The 13,697-nt window shown below is 41.1% G+C and overlaps 1 protein-coding gene across 5 annotated transcripts in view; it reads right to left on the reverse strand.

Moving 5' to 3' along the window:
* Positions 1-220: 220 nt before the first annotated feature.
* Positions 221-13,697, reverse strand: part of sertad2b (SERTA domain containing 2b) — a 53,097-nt gene continuing 39,620 nt past the window's right edge. For 2 of the 5 annotated variants that reach the window (XM_022684658.2, XM_007248565.4), the window contains exons 2-3: positions 5,099-5,195; positions 221-4,165 (exon numbers count right to left, since the gene is read on the reverse strand). In XM_022684658.2, the coding sequence (XP_022540379.2) occupies positions 3,067-4,161 (1,095 nt within the window). In that variant the 5' untranslated portion in view covers positions 4,162-4,165; positions 5,099-5,195 and the 3' untranslated portion in view covers positions 221-3,066. The remainder of the gene's footprint in view (positions 4,166-5,098; positions 5,196-13,697) is intronic. The other 3 variants (XM_007248566.4, XM_007248564.4, XM_049481334.1) reach the window with 2 other exon arrangements.

A 13,697-nucleotide genomic window follows, 5' to 3' on the forward strand; every position in this document is an offset into this window, starting at 1 on the left:
TCATTTTTTTTTGTTCTATGAATATGTCAGCAAATATTGATTTGAAATATTGTTCGTATCTGCAGATGCTGGAAATGTTAAAATAAGCGGTTATTGCCCAATACCAATAGAATATTGGGTCCTTATTATTTTCTATGGCTTTGTATAAAAAAAACATTTGAAGCTATTTTTTTTTTGTTTTTATTTATTAAATGAAAAAAGACAAAGACACAAATTGAAATATTTTTAATAGTTTATTGTATGATATAAAACTACAAAAGTAAGACTGTTTCAAATTCATAGACACCTGTCCATATTTTTATATATATTCTACAGTCCACACCTTGATGCAAATACAGTGATCATCATTTGATGGGTTCATTTTTTCTCAAAATGAATATGTTGGTAATTGCATAGAAAAAGGCACAGCTCCAAGGTCTGTGAAAAATACAGCCTTTCTTATTGAGCAGAAGAAGAGGTAACCCCCCCTTCCCCCACTCCACCAGTGGTCTCTCTCCAAAACCACTCAACTACTTTTATTCCCCAAAACAGGTGGCCTGTGGCGCAGGCTGAAGACAGGAGACACTGAGTTAAACTAACAGTAACCAGCATCAGAAAGCATTCACTTTTGCTCTTCATACGTTTTGGCATTGAGGGTTAGCAACAGACTTTCCCGACAAACAAATAAAATAAAAAAAGAAAAGAAAGAAAAGAAATAAAAAGCTTTGGAGTCTGAACCTCTGAAGTTTGAAGAGAATAAAATATTGCTTCACAAACATTTCCCTTGCACACAAACAGAAATACACAGACATTAAATACTCATTTAAATAGGGGTAAGAATATGTAGCCCTAGAAACAGCCACAAACCCCACCCCAAAATTATAATATAGGAAACAAAATAATGCATTTTCAAAACAGAAACAAATGGCTTCCAACCCAATTCATTATGCAAGATACATTCCTATAAGCAGATTACATTCCTACCATACATTCTGTACATATTACAATCCAGATGGTAGCTTCACATCAAAATAAATATATTTACACAGGAAACAAAGAATAAATAATTTAAAACAAAAAAAAACAATCACTCCAAATCCAAATATCTTAAAAATAACCAGTAATTATAATTATGAATGAATAGTATTGCCCGTTTGCTCTCATAGTCCCGCTCATTATCGTGTTTTTCAACTTTCAGATCATCTCTCTAGCGCCCCCTGGCTGTAACCTGTTCAAACTAATGCCACGAAAGGCTGTTCTGTAAATAGTAAAAAGTGAAATCCTGTATTTGAAATGTTCACACCTGAATGAGACCAGCACTGCAGTTTACTGTCTCTCTGACGATGTGTGATTCTGTGCGATGAAGCCAAACGTGTCTTGAAATCTAACTGTGATTGGAAATGATGCTGATAACAATTCCCACACTGAGTCCTCACTGAGTCTTTACCGATGAACTCTTGTAAATGGGTCTGTAACAGCTGCTGATATGAGAAATGGTCCCTTTGCACGTGACAGTCAAAACTGAATTGAAAATACGGTGTTCAGTCTCACCGAGTTCAGTGTTTTGTAGTGGGTTTCAGAAATGAAGGCATATCTTACTTGCTGCTCCACACAGGCTTCTATTTTTGAACCGTGAAATAAGGAAGGCTAATGGAAAAGTTTGGAAATCTGAATGCTAAAAATCCTCTTTGGTAGTTTTGAAACATCTTGTACATATACTGTAAGAAATTCAATTTCCAGTGCTGTTTACCCAATCTTTCTGACCATCTCTACTGGCCAAAACCCAACAGGAGGAATCCCAGCTGAGAGACAAAAGGGAGACACGAGCAGATGGCAATCAGTAAAACGCAACCAAACATAAGATATAAATAAGGTCAAATGAAACCAATCCATCTAAAATCCTACATCTGGCTTTTGTACAATAGTATTGCAACGCTGCATGCAATAATATGTATACCGTACCGCAGGACAGTGCAGGATACAGAGAAATGTTTGGCAAACAAGCGAAGAAAGATGTTAAAAATGAAAAGAAATGTTGACAATGAGTTTGTAAAAAAATGATGCAGACTGCGTATAACATGAGAAACATTTTTTTTGCATGAACAGGCACTCACACACGCTCACTCCCTGCACACTAGTGTAGTGTTTTTCAACAAAATTGCATTTGAGTACGAAAAATCATCCAACATAAAAAAAAAACGAGGACGTCATGTTAACTTTTGATCTAGAAGAAATTTGCATTTGCATACATTTCTTACAGCATAAAGGGCCTTCACTTGGTTATTCCCTCTTCAGGAAAAGGGCTCACAAGACCGAAACTATACAACATAATGTCCATCAATACAATGTGCACTTATTGCCTGAACCCCAAATTGCCAAGTTAACAATGCAGATTGTTCGGTTTGTGTTCAGTTGAGATAAAATTTCAACACCAATGCTCAACATATACACCTACAGTTTGTGTAGTAGAAATAGGCCAGCCAGGGTAAAGTGTGTACACTTCATATTAGAGATTATAGAGTGGAAGTTTGGTTCAGTCTGGGCATTAAAAAGTTGGAGCAGACCAAAATATTTAAATATTTCCCAAATGTCTAATAACACTAAAGAAGCCCAAAAACCATAAAGTTCCTTTTTTCCAAATTTGTTGTGCTTGGTGAAAATGAAAGTAACACACAAATAGGCCCGGCAGAGCACATTCCTGCACCTGTATGCTGACAAGGGGAAAGAGAGCTGCTACTCCTTCTCTGCTTATTTGGAGAAACGTAAAAGAGACACTAATAAAAGGGCATGAAATTTGCCAAGTGGTCATTTATCAATGAAGGCACTCAAATCTGACAAGAAGCCAAGCGTGTTCCTTCATGTTCATCTTTTGGAAAGGCGAGCACAGTGCATGCACAGTGTTTTGAGAAGTAGTACTGGGTGACATCACCATTGATTATTACAATTGCCTTGTCTTAAAAACAAACAAAAAAATAAAACCTGTACAAAACACCCACAGTTAAGTCCTCAGTTTTTTACACTTTGTATCTAAAAATTCTTTGAATAATTTTTTGATTCTCCTCTACATTATCTCCTTCTCAAAACTGGTCATGAGCCTACCAGGACCTCCATGATGTGGTCCAGTTCTGTGAGGTCCATTTTAAAAGGCTGGTTGGAGCTGACGACTGGGGCGGAGCTGCTGTAAGGGGACAGAGTCTTGAGGAGGTCGTCGGCCGTCACAACGGGGGCCAGTTTGGAGGGGACAGCTCCTGCAGCAGACGTGCAGGGGTCAAAATCGTACATGGAGGTGTCGATGTCAGCAAAGAGGATATCGTCCAGGGCCAGGTCAGTGAGGAAGCCTGAGGAAGAGGAGGCAGAGGGAGAAGTGCTCATGTCCAGGCCTGTAGGAGGGAGAGTCTCCATCAGTTTAGAGTCATTGGCCGCTGCTGTCGCTGACGGACGCTCTAGGGGCAGCGGGTTTAGACCCTCCAGCTTTGGGCTGCAAGGTTTGCTGCAGTCTTTGGAGTCTGAGGATTGGCTGGGGGGCTGGAGGGGCGAATGTAGGGCCGCTGTGAGTGCGGAGGGGGAGGTAGTTGTAGGCCCTGCTGATGCTTGGGCTGTTGGACACAGCTCCTCAATGTCATCCAGGGCTGAGGAGAAACTGTCTCCGCCCACTTGTGGATGGAGTCTGGACGGTGCATCCGGCAAGGGTGAGGGAGGGGATGTGCAAAAAGCGGCGCTGTCCTCCTCCAGCAGCGAGGCTGGGGTGAGGCAGGTGTCCAGCGGCGTTTGACCGACCAGAGGCGGGGGCAGTGGTGGGGGCGGAGCAGGTGATGAAGGAGGCAGGATCAAAGGGGTGGCTGCGGCCATGGAGAGGGCGCCAAAGGCTGGCTGCGCCTCTCGAAAGCCCTCATCCACCGGGTCGTCTGGCGGAGGGGACGGGGGAAAGAAAAGTGGCCGCAGGTTGCCCTCCTGCTTCAGCTCTTCTTGGATGCGTCGCAGCATGTTGTTGATGAGCACGCGCTTCTCCAGGCTGGGCTCAGTCAGCGCCCGCTGGTTATACAGCTTCATCAGAGAGATGTTGAAGATAGTCTGCCTCTGAAGCGTGTAGGACACCTTGGAGAGGCCATCGGCCGCCAGCGCTTTGCTTTCCACGCCCTCGTCATCCTCGTCCAGCTTCCGCTTTGCTCCTTTACCCAACATATATCTGTATCAGACAGAGCAAGAGAGAGACAGAAAATATTAGACACTAAGCTGAAATTTTGTTTCTTAAGTACTATTCAGACAGGATTCATTTTGCATGGGAACGTGTGGAAGTATAATAGTTCCCAGAATATCTCTGATGTTTTAGTCCTCTCCCAATCTGTCATGTTAATAAATTTTTAACTGTAAATTCTCATATCAGGTGGAGTTTATCTTTTTTTTTTAAACTAACTGGACAATGCATTGAGAATATTATTAGAGGAATGAGTTATTGTGGATTTCCTTAAGTAAAGACAGACGCAAGATGGTCTTTACTTTAATTTTACAGAGATCTCTTATTTATATCACTTTTCCCATGGTACATGCTCATAAACACTACAGACGTCTTGTGGAAACATTCCTTAATGAACGTACCTCCTGCCTGAACTGTACTTTATTTTTACATCATTTGATTAATGATAAACAGATACATTTTACCACACTTCAGTACAAAATTTAAACCATGTTCATATAAATATTTCCATAATGTTCTAGTGAAAAACACAAAAGTTTAAAATGTGTATGGAACATACACATTTCAGTAAAAACAATGATAAACAATAACAGTGACTTTTAAAACACAGTTTATCAAACTTAAGCCAAAAAGTTAAATCTACAAAGGAAAATGGCATAAAGACCAAAAAAAACACAGTAAAGTACAGAGATGCTCCTTTGGCCGGAGCCACGTAGTGTTTAGTTGATGGGATGGTATGTTAAAAGTTGTTAGGCACGTAAACTGAAGTCACCGTAAATAAAGTCAGATAAACATCATGAACTGGTACATGGCATGTCGGACAAAATACAGAACCAACGAAACAGACAGCCAACCCAAACAGCAGTTGGTTTGGAGCATCAACAAGTTGACTTGGGTTAAAAATAAAAAGACCGTTTCTATTACCAGATTGTAGCTTTGTTGCCATGACACTGGCCCGCAAGCTGTCATCATATTAGCATTCTGAGCCTCCACTGGGGTGAGATTCACTACAATCTCTGAGCTGCCGCCGCAGAGAAGAAAGAGCACACAACGACTCACGTTACAACTGTGCCAAACAGATAAGGTAACACAACATGGGGACAGGGCTTCACGCAAACCAGCAATAATGTCATAAATAGAGCACGAACACTTTAATGTGCTGTCAGAATCATACAAAGGGGAGTTCACTAGGTGTGTAAATCTCTGACCTTACACAGAATTTTATTAAGGTTGGGAAACAATTCAATGATAAAATTTCTGAAAACTGTTATTTTCAACTAGATTTTACAAATCATCACAATCTAAAGTATTCACAAATACAATACAAAAACTTACGCCTTATGGATAATGCAATTATTACATAAGTGTAGTATTTCTGCTACACAGAAATCTTGTATTTCCAGAAAAGGTCTTCTTAACTTTCACTGGAAGTTAAAAAAAGTAATTTTGGAGTATTTTTATTTGTTTATTCATTATGACATATTGGGGAAATGTAAAGAATAGGTTAAATTACATTCAATAAAATTACAATCTAAAAAACAGAGTTGTAAGAGTGAATATATGACATTACATATGTTTCAGAAACGTGAGCGGTTAAACAGCCACCAACTGATCAGTCTTCAGATGCAGTTTTACACCCCTAGATTTCATAGATATGAGATGGGTAAGAGAAAAGTGTGTGTGTGAGGGAGAGAAGCTGGGTGGTTACAGGAATCCCGCTCTGACTACTGCTTCCTGAGCTGCTGAGAGGAGGGAGGCAAGTGTGTGTCAGACTTTCAGTAAGAGCTCTGGGTGCAAATGTGTCATGCGAGAACGCAGTGCTGCCTTTTAGCTCCTGTAGTGTCTGCAGGACGCAGGGGGAGTGGGCAGAGGGCAGCGGAGCGGCCGGCCGGCCGGCTGTGTGACACAGACAGAGAGAGGGAGAGAGCGGTGGCCAGGGAGCGCACACCTGGCTTCATGTTAGGAAACAGAAACAGTGAGCTGCTCTAAGGGCTACTGTACCGGCAGAGCATACTCCAGATTTACTACCACTCTCATGGGCCGCCATGTTCTTACAGTACACTGAGTCACCACGCCGCTGCAGAGAGAGGGGGCGAGAGACACAGACAGTCAGACAGAGAGAGAGAGAGAGAGAGAGAGAGAGAGAGAGGTAAGAATCAGAAAGAGAGATAAAGGGAGAGGAGAACTTTATTTGCGCTTTCTTCGATTCTTTTTCCTTTAAATTTTACCAATTCACTATTACTGTTTTCATGCTTTATTATTATTTTTATATTATTATTACTAGAATTACTAGTCTCGTATACTAAATTTACACTACATTTCACTACACACAATCCAATTAATACATTCAAAATGTCTATGAGGGTATTCCCTTGGACTTGTTAGCTACTGCAATAACTACAGGCCATTCTCACACATACAGGAAGAGTCTTAGACCCTGGTCCAAAACTGACCTTATGATACTGAAATGAAGTGAGAGAGAGAATAATATATAGGGGAAGTAGACAGAGATGGACTAAGATGGAGGGAATGACAGAAAAACAAAAGAGAGTAAAGACTGAGAAAGAGAGAAAGTATATAGAAAGAGATGGAGTGACAGAAACAGGGAAAATTAGGGAGCAACAAAACACAGGAAAGAAAAACACAGGGAAGAAAAAGAAAATGCAAGAAAGAGAGAGAGAGAAGCCTGTTTGTGAGGCCTCTCCTCATTACCATAAAGTAAAGCCCAGTAGCAGTAGGCAGCATTGCAGTGAGCTTGAACCTAATCCAGGCTGACAGCTTCATGCACCCTGGCCCTGTCTGTGCGCTCTCTCACACACACACACACACACACACGTACGCGTGAGCAGTGCGCAGCCGCAGCTCTTCCAGGCACTCAGTCAGGAAGTGCAAGTGGCTGGGCCCGCTGCCTCGCTGCCTGTTACCATGACAAACACAGTCAGCTGGGAATCCACCCAACAAGATGACAAAGAGGTAGAGGAGAGAGAGAGAGATAAAGAAAGAGAGAGAGAGAGAGGGGTGCGGGAGAGAGGCAGGAAGAGAGAGAGAGAAAGAGAGAGCGGGAAAGAGAGAAAGGCAGCGAGAGAGAGAGTGGGGTAGAGGTAGAGACAGTGAAAAAGAGAGAGAGAGAGCGAGAGAGAGAGTGGAGTAGAGGTAGAGACAGTGAAAAAGAGAGAGAGAGAGAGCAAGAGAGATAGAGAGAGTGAGCGGGAAGGAGAGAAAGGGGTGCGTGAGAGAGAGCAGGAGAGAAAGAGAGAGTTAGAAAGAGGGAGGGAGAGAAAAAAGAGAGAGAAGGAAAGGGTGAGGGAAGTTAGAGAAAAAATAGAAATGCTTCTGTCAAGTGTGCAGCTTCTGAGGCAAAAAATTTGAATACGAAAAATGTGTGTTGGAAAGAAGAACAAGTCAAGTCCCCACAGATGAGTGTAGATTACATTTCATTACTACACTATCACCCAAACAAGTAATAATAACTAAAATACATTTTTTTTAATTGTATTAATCAAATATATGCATTAATTAATAAATTAATTAATTAATTACAGAAATTGTCTAAAAACTATAAATGCTATAAACTGCAGTATGCTGTATGGGAGGAAACAAGCAACATAAAAATGTTACATATCACAATGTAGGGATCACAAGTGCGATATACTGCAATATTTTTGAAAAACTGTCGAATAAAGCATTTGGGAATCATTACAATATTGAAAAACATTATTATTAGAATACTCAAATGTATTAATATATTAATCAAATACATCAATAAGTCTTACACTTTTTATAAATATAACAATAAAAAAAAAAATCTCGGGAAAAGCTAAAAAAATTGCATAAAGAGTCAGAAATGGAAAAAAGTGTCAGTGCAGGTCATTCAGTAACACTTTCAGCCTGGTTTCTTACTGCTGCTGAAGATAATATGTGTGTTTAGAAACTGGATGAGGACATGTGCAAGTCATATTGATACAGGACAACAGAAACAAAACAAGAGGTTATGAATGCTCAGTTTTTTTTATTGTACTGTGCATTATACTGTATTATACTGTACCTAACACACTTTGCATTTAAGTATAAACACTCTTTAATACTATATTGCTGCTATTGTGCAAAAGCCTTGTGTCTCCATTTTGTGGGTTTTTAACACAATGTGAATGAGGCAGGTTTTCTTTACACTGTGTAAAAATGTCATGATGAAAAATCACTTGAATAATTGACACTGATTTTCACTGAAACTGAAAAGGTTTTTTATTTTCGTCCTGCAAAACTGGAATATTGGAGATACAAGGTTTTTGCAGAACACAGACAATAAGCATTACATATATTTTTAGACCTTTTTTCAGCAAAGGGATGATTGCATACAAACGCTAACAAATGGATAATTTTGCACACTGTTTCTACTGTTAATGATCAATTCTTGATGAAGTTCAACTTGCTTGATTATGTGATGATAAACGCTGCTGCCTTGATTTAGTATTTGACTTTTCCTGTGTTCATTTCCAGTTGTTAATGCTGAACCCTGGCAAAATTACCAAACTGAACACTTAGGACAGAGACTGTAATAGTAAGACGAATCAGTTTTCAGACATAATTAGTTGAAGAGTGGAAAATGTCCCACAGGGTTATTATTCACTTCTTAAGATCTATTACTCAGTCATTAGGAATTATGCAGTGACTGTTATGAAACTGAAAGAATTTAAGGAGTCAAACTGTGCTAAATTCAAGGTCTGTTGACTGATTAGCTGGAATGTATTTATTGATAACATAGGAAAACAAATACATAAGAAAAAGATTAGCTTAATTATAACTCTCATGTATATTTCACTAAAGGAGCGAATCATTGTCTTTAACATTAAGAAAGGCCTACAAATACAGTGCTTTCCAGTGAGCTAGAGACAGGAATGTAAGGGCAGCTGAACGAGTCCCTGTGACTCAGAGCACCATCTACAGCGCCACTGTTACTCCACCCAGCACATTCCTCTTGTACTTCTTCCACTGTTTCTCTCTCCTCCACCCACCCTGAGCTCTCCATCCTCATCCCTCCATCTCTGGGGAGAAAGGTTAGGATGAACGCGGAGCAGAGAGGCTGTGGTGAGGTTCGGCCTGGTGGTTAGTCTCCTAGAAGCCGGTAGAAGCGCAGGCCGGAATTTGTGGAGAGAACGCTGGTTGTGGGTCAATGGAAAAGAGCAGCTGCTACTTATTGCCCCTGACCTGAATCTACCGAGCGCTCAGAGACAACAGGAGGAGCCAGAGGAGAGAAAGAAAGCAGGGAGTGCAGTGTTCCAGCCTTGCTCGGCACACTCTGTTCCCTTACACACATACACAGACGCTGAGGAACACCGGTCGCCTCTCCACTGCTAATGCACCAGTGCTGAGCAACGACCCTGTTTCAAACCAGCCCCCTCCTCCTTCCCTCCGCAGCATAAAATCTCTCACCGAACAGAAAAGACGCTACATCAAAAGACAGCTCCTTTCTCTCTCTCTTTGAGTGTGTTGTAAAACGCCTGGCGAAGGCTCAGTTTTACAGCGCTGTTTAAAAAGCGTGGGTTTAGCCACGGCTCACTTCCTGGATACGACTCCTGCCAGTAGCTAAGTGTGTGAAACAGAGCACCGGATAAAGTCCAGAATTAGTGTAGAAACCAAGGCTGGGGCTTTTGGACAGGAGAACACAGAGCCGCTGGAGCAGGAGCTGGAAAAACGCCGCAGTGCCACTAGGCTGGCTGCACACTGTGTGCTAACCCAGCGCACAACACAAAACTTCACATGAGGGAGCAGACTAGATGGATGAAGTCTATTAGCAGGCGTGCTGGTTGGAGAAGCAGAGGACAACCGGGCAGAGGATGGAGTGAGGGAGAAAGTGAGCAAGCAAACGAGGGAGCGAGCAAGTATGTGAGCCAGTGAGTGAGTCGGTAAGAGATTAAGGGAATGTGACTGAGAAATGCAGTGAAGAGAAAGTGAATAAGGAAGCAAGTGAGCAAGACAGTTAGGAACTACGTGAATGAGCCAGTAAACAAGTGTGCATGGGCACCTGAACATGTGAGGAAATAAAAAAGTGAAAAAGAAAATAAGTGGATGTGTAGTTAAGCAGGATGTGTAGAACAAAAATGAAAAACAAGCAAATGAGGGAGTGAATGAGGAAATGAATATGTGAGGAAATGAGTGAGCAAGCAATTAAGGGAATGAGGCAGTGGGGGCAAGTGAGTGAGCAATGGAGTTAGAGAAAAATGAATGAGCAAGGGACCAAGTCACTGAGGCAAAAAGCAAGTGACTAAGTGTCTGAACATATGAGGGAAAAAAGGAGTGAGCAAGCAAGTGAGGGAGTACTGGTAAGACAGTACTGGTAAGTAAGCTAGAGTTCTTTAAAAAGGGAGTAGGTGAGATAGGGACTGAGTGAATGAGCCAGGGAGCAAGTGAATATGTGAGAGAACATATGTAAGTGTAAGAGTTGTGACCTATTACAGAAGAGAGAAATAAATGAGAAACCAAGTAAGTGAGGGTAAGAGTGAGTGAATGTGTGAGGGAGTAAAAAGGTGAAAAAGCAAATAAGTGAGAAAGTGTGAAAAAGTGAGGGAGCGAGTGTGGTAGAGGCAGTAGGATAGAAAATAACAGCAATGGGATCCTAAGAAAGACCACAGAAAAATATCAGCGGTCGTATCTCTAGAATTAATTTTCAGTTCTGTCAATTTATTAGTAAACAATTTGGCGATATATTAAAAAGTGGTGGCTGATATTAAAATAGTCTGCAGTTTTTGTTTATTCCAGGTAGGGTGGGGGGCTGGTGGGGCACAATGAAACTTACTATCCACGAAAGAGGGCGTCCAAATAAAAACTGCGTAAACTGCTGATGTAAAGGAATAAACTAAGAAAGCAAATGAGGGCGAGTGATTGAGTGTGTAATAGAGAAAAGAAGTAAGAAAGTAAATGAGGGGATAAGTGATTGAGTGTGTAAGAGAGAAAAGAAGTGAGTAAGCAAACGAGGTGATAAATGAGTGAGTGTATGAGAGTGAAAAGAAGTAAGAAATTAAACAAGAGGATACGTGATTAAGTGTATAAGGGAGAAAAGTGTAGGGGTGAAAAATCAAATGAGCGGATAGGGAGTGAATAAGTCAGAAAGAAAGGGAGGTGGGTTAGTAATTGAGGGTGTGCAAGTGACAAAAGGAATGAGAAAGAAAATGATGGGGTGAGTGAGTGTGTGAGTAAGTGAGTCAGTGACTGAGTGAATAAGTGTGTTTGTGAGGAAGTAAGTGTGGGAGGGATTAGTGTGTGAAGTATAGAAGTATGCGTGGCTTGGGATATAGACAGTGAACGTGTACGTTAGAGAGTGAGTGAGCAAGCAAGTGAGCAAGGGTGTAAGTAAGGAGGCAAATGAGGGAATGAGCAAGTGAACAAGTAAGCGAGGGAGCGATGAGGCTAGTGAGGAAGCGAGTGAGCGCAGTGATATTATGATCCTGTAACAGGATCTGCACGTTTCCATGCCTGAGCTTCTGACTTCCCCTCCCCCTCACCTCTGTGCTGTGCTATTTCAGGTCCCGAGGGTACGGATTCACACACACACACACACACACACACACACACTAGCATGCATGCACACATGCATAGCTGGCAGTTCTGCTGCAGAACCGGCAGCGGTACCATGCATCAGGCTGCAAACACACAGTCAGCCAGAGCTGCCACCCATCAGTCCCTCAGCCTGCGTGTAATAACACACACATTACTGTGTCAAATGAGAGAGAACTGGGAGGAGAGTGACAGAGATAAAGAATGATGGGCAGAGCAAATAAAGGAAAGGGGAGAGAGAGAGAGAGAGAAAGAGAGAGAGAGAAAGAACAAGGGAGAGAGAAAGAGAGGGAGAGCGAGAGAGGGAGAGAAGCAGCGCTCTCTCTGGTGTCATCTTACAGTATCATTACAGGCACATAATCCATGTTCATCCTCCTCTCCGCCTGGCCTCTGTACTTACTCAGCGCGCTTTGTCACGGCACTTGACGGCACAAAGACGGGGTGTCATTTGTGTGGGCCCTCCTGACGAAGGCTCAATAATACCAAGCACGAGCAGAAGAGGGACGAGAGATACAGATAGAAACAGAGTGAGAGAGAGAGAGAGAGAGAGAGAGACCAAATGACATATTTATTGCACAGCAGAGGTTCGGCAGCACTTTGCCATCTTGCAAGAAAGATAAGTTCATAACTAAAGCAGCTGTGAGAATAATGAGAAATGTTATTAAGAGAGCTGGTCAGTGAATAAGCCCCACAAGTTTATTCACTGATAAAAAAAAACAGGAGTAAATGTAGCTGGCTGATTATGGACTTTGGTTTTGCCTCTTTCTGCAATTCCATTGTATTAAATTCATTGTATTTAATACGAATAAGCTAGCCATCGAGGTGCTGTAAAACCACCTATGTTACAGGTGTATCTTCCTGCACACTACAGTTAACACTGACAATAAACAGCAATGACTGTGCAAAATAAGCTCTGAACTGGAAGTAACAACAGAAATTTGCCGTTTAGTTCATTACATTAGACATTACGATAAAATTTCAGTATAACCTACAGTAAGGGATTTTAAATGTATTTAAACATGCTGAGGGAAATTCTTAACATTTATAATTGTATTTTTAGCTACTTTCATCTGAGAATTACTAACAAACTCCGCACATACATATGGCAAGCCTTTTAGCTTACAACAAGGCAAAACCCAGAGTTTACTACAAAAAATCAATTTCTCGGTAAGACATCTGAGATCGATTATGAAATGTTTACTACTACTAATAGTCATTTATACTCCTCTTAATGTAATGATTGATAATTTTAATTGATACCCCAGAGGATGGCTTGGGACAGCACCACACACCTGTGTAAGTTGTGAGGTGTTATCTTATGAGTGAGGTTGAACACTGGCCAGCAAGCTCATGACACGGACTCCTGAATTATTGCAGTTAGAACGAGGCCTGATATTGGGTGCAGATGGGTGTTAATGATCGTGGCTGGTGGTGTCTGGCTTGTCGATGCTTATAAACCAGTGACTCTGACAGAAATCCCATCCACATTTGATACAGAAGTCCCCACATGCATATCAGTGCATGCAGGTGAGTGCAGCAGCTTTTTTGGCAAAAGTCATGGGATATTATACAATGTCCTGTCTTGTGACCTTTAGCATGTAAGTGTTTATTTTTATTAGTTAAACGACTTCTACTTTTTAATGACAGAACTTCAGTTTTAGAAGTCATTTTATTACCTCAATTGTAAGAAATTATATGTAAGAGACCTAAATCAGCACATATCCTAATTGCACATTCCAAACAAGTTAGAAAGAATTAAAATTAGCATTTGTACTAGTCATAATTCATTTACAGATATGTAGCTGGACTGTTTGCTAGTTAGGTTTCAATTGTTTATATCTAGAACTACTATTTCTACGTATATATCTAAAATAACAAGTTTTTGTTTTAAAAAAATAAATTACAGACGAATGATAGTGATATTTGATACATATATAATCGATTCATTCAAGTCATTCTGTTAAACACCATA

Source organism: Astyanax mexicanus, chromosome 7 (genome assembly GCF_023375975.1).
Source record: "Astyanax mexicanus isolate ESR-SI-001 chromosome 7, AstMex3_surface, whole genome shotgun sequence".
NCBI lineage: Eukaryota > Metazoa > Chordata > Actinopteri > Characiformes > Acestrorhamphidae > Astyanax > Astyanax mexicanus.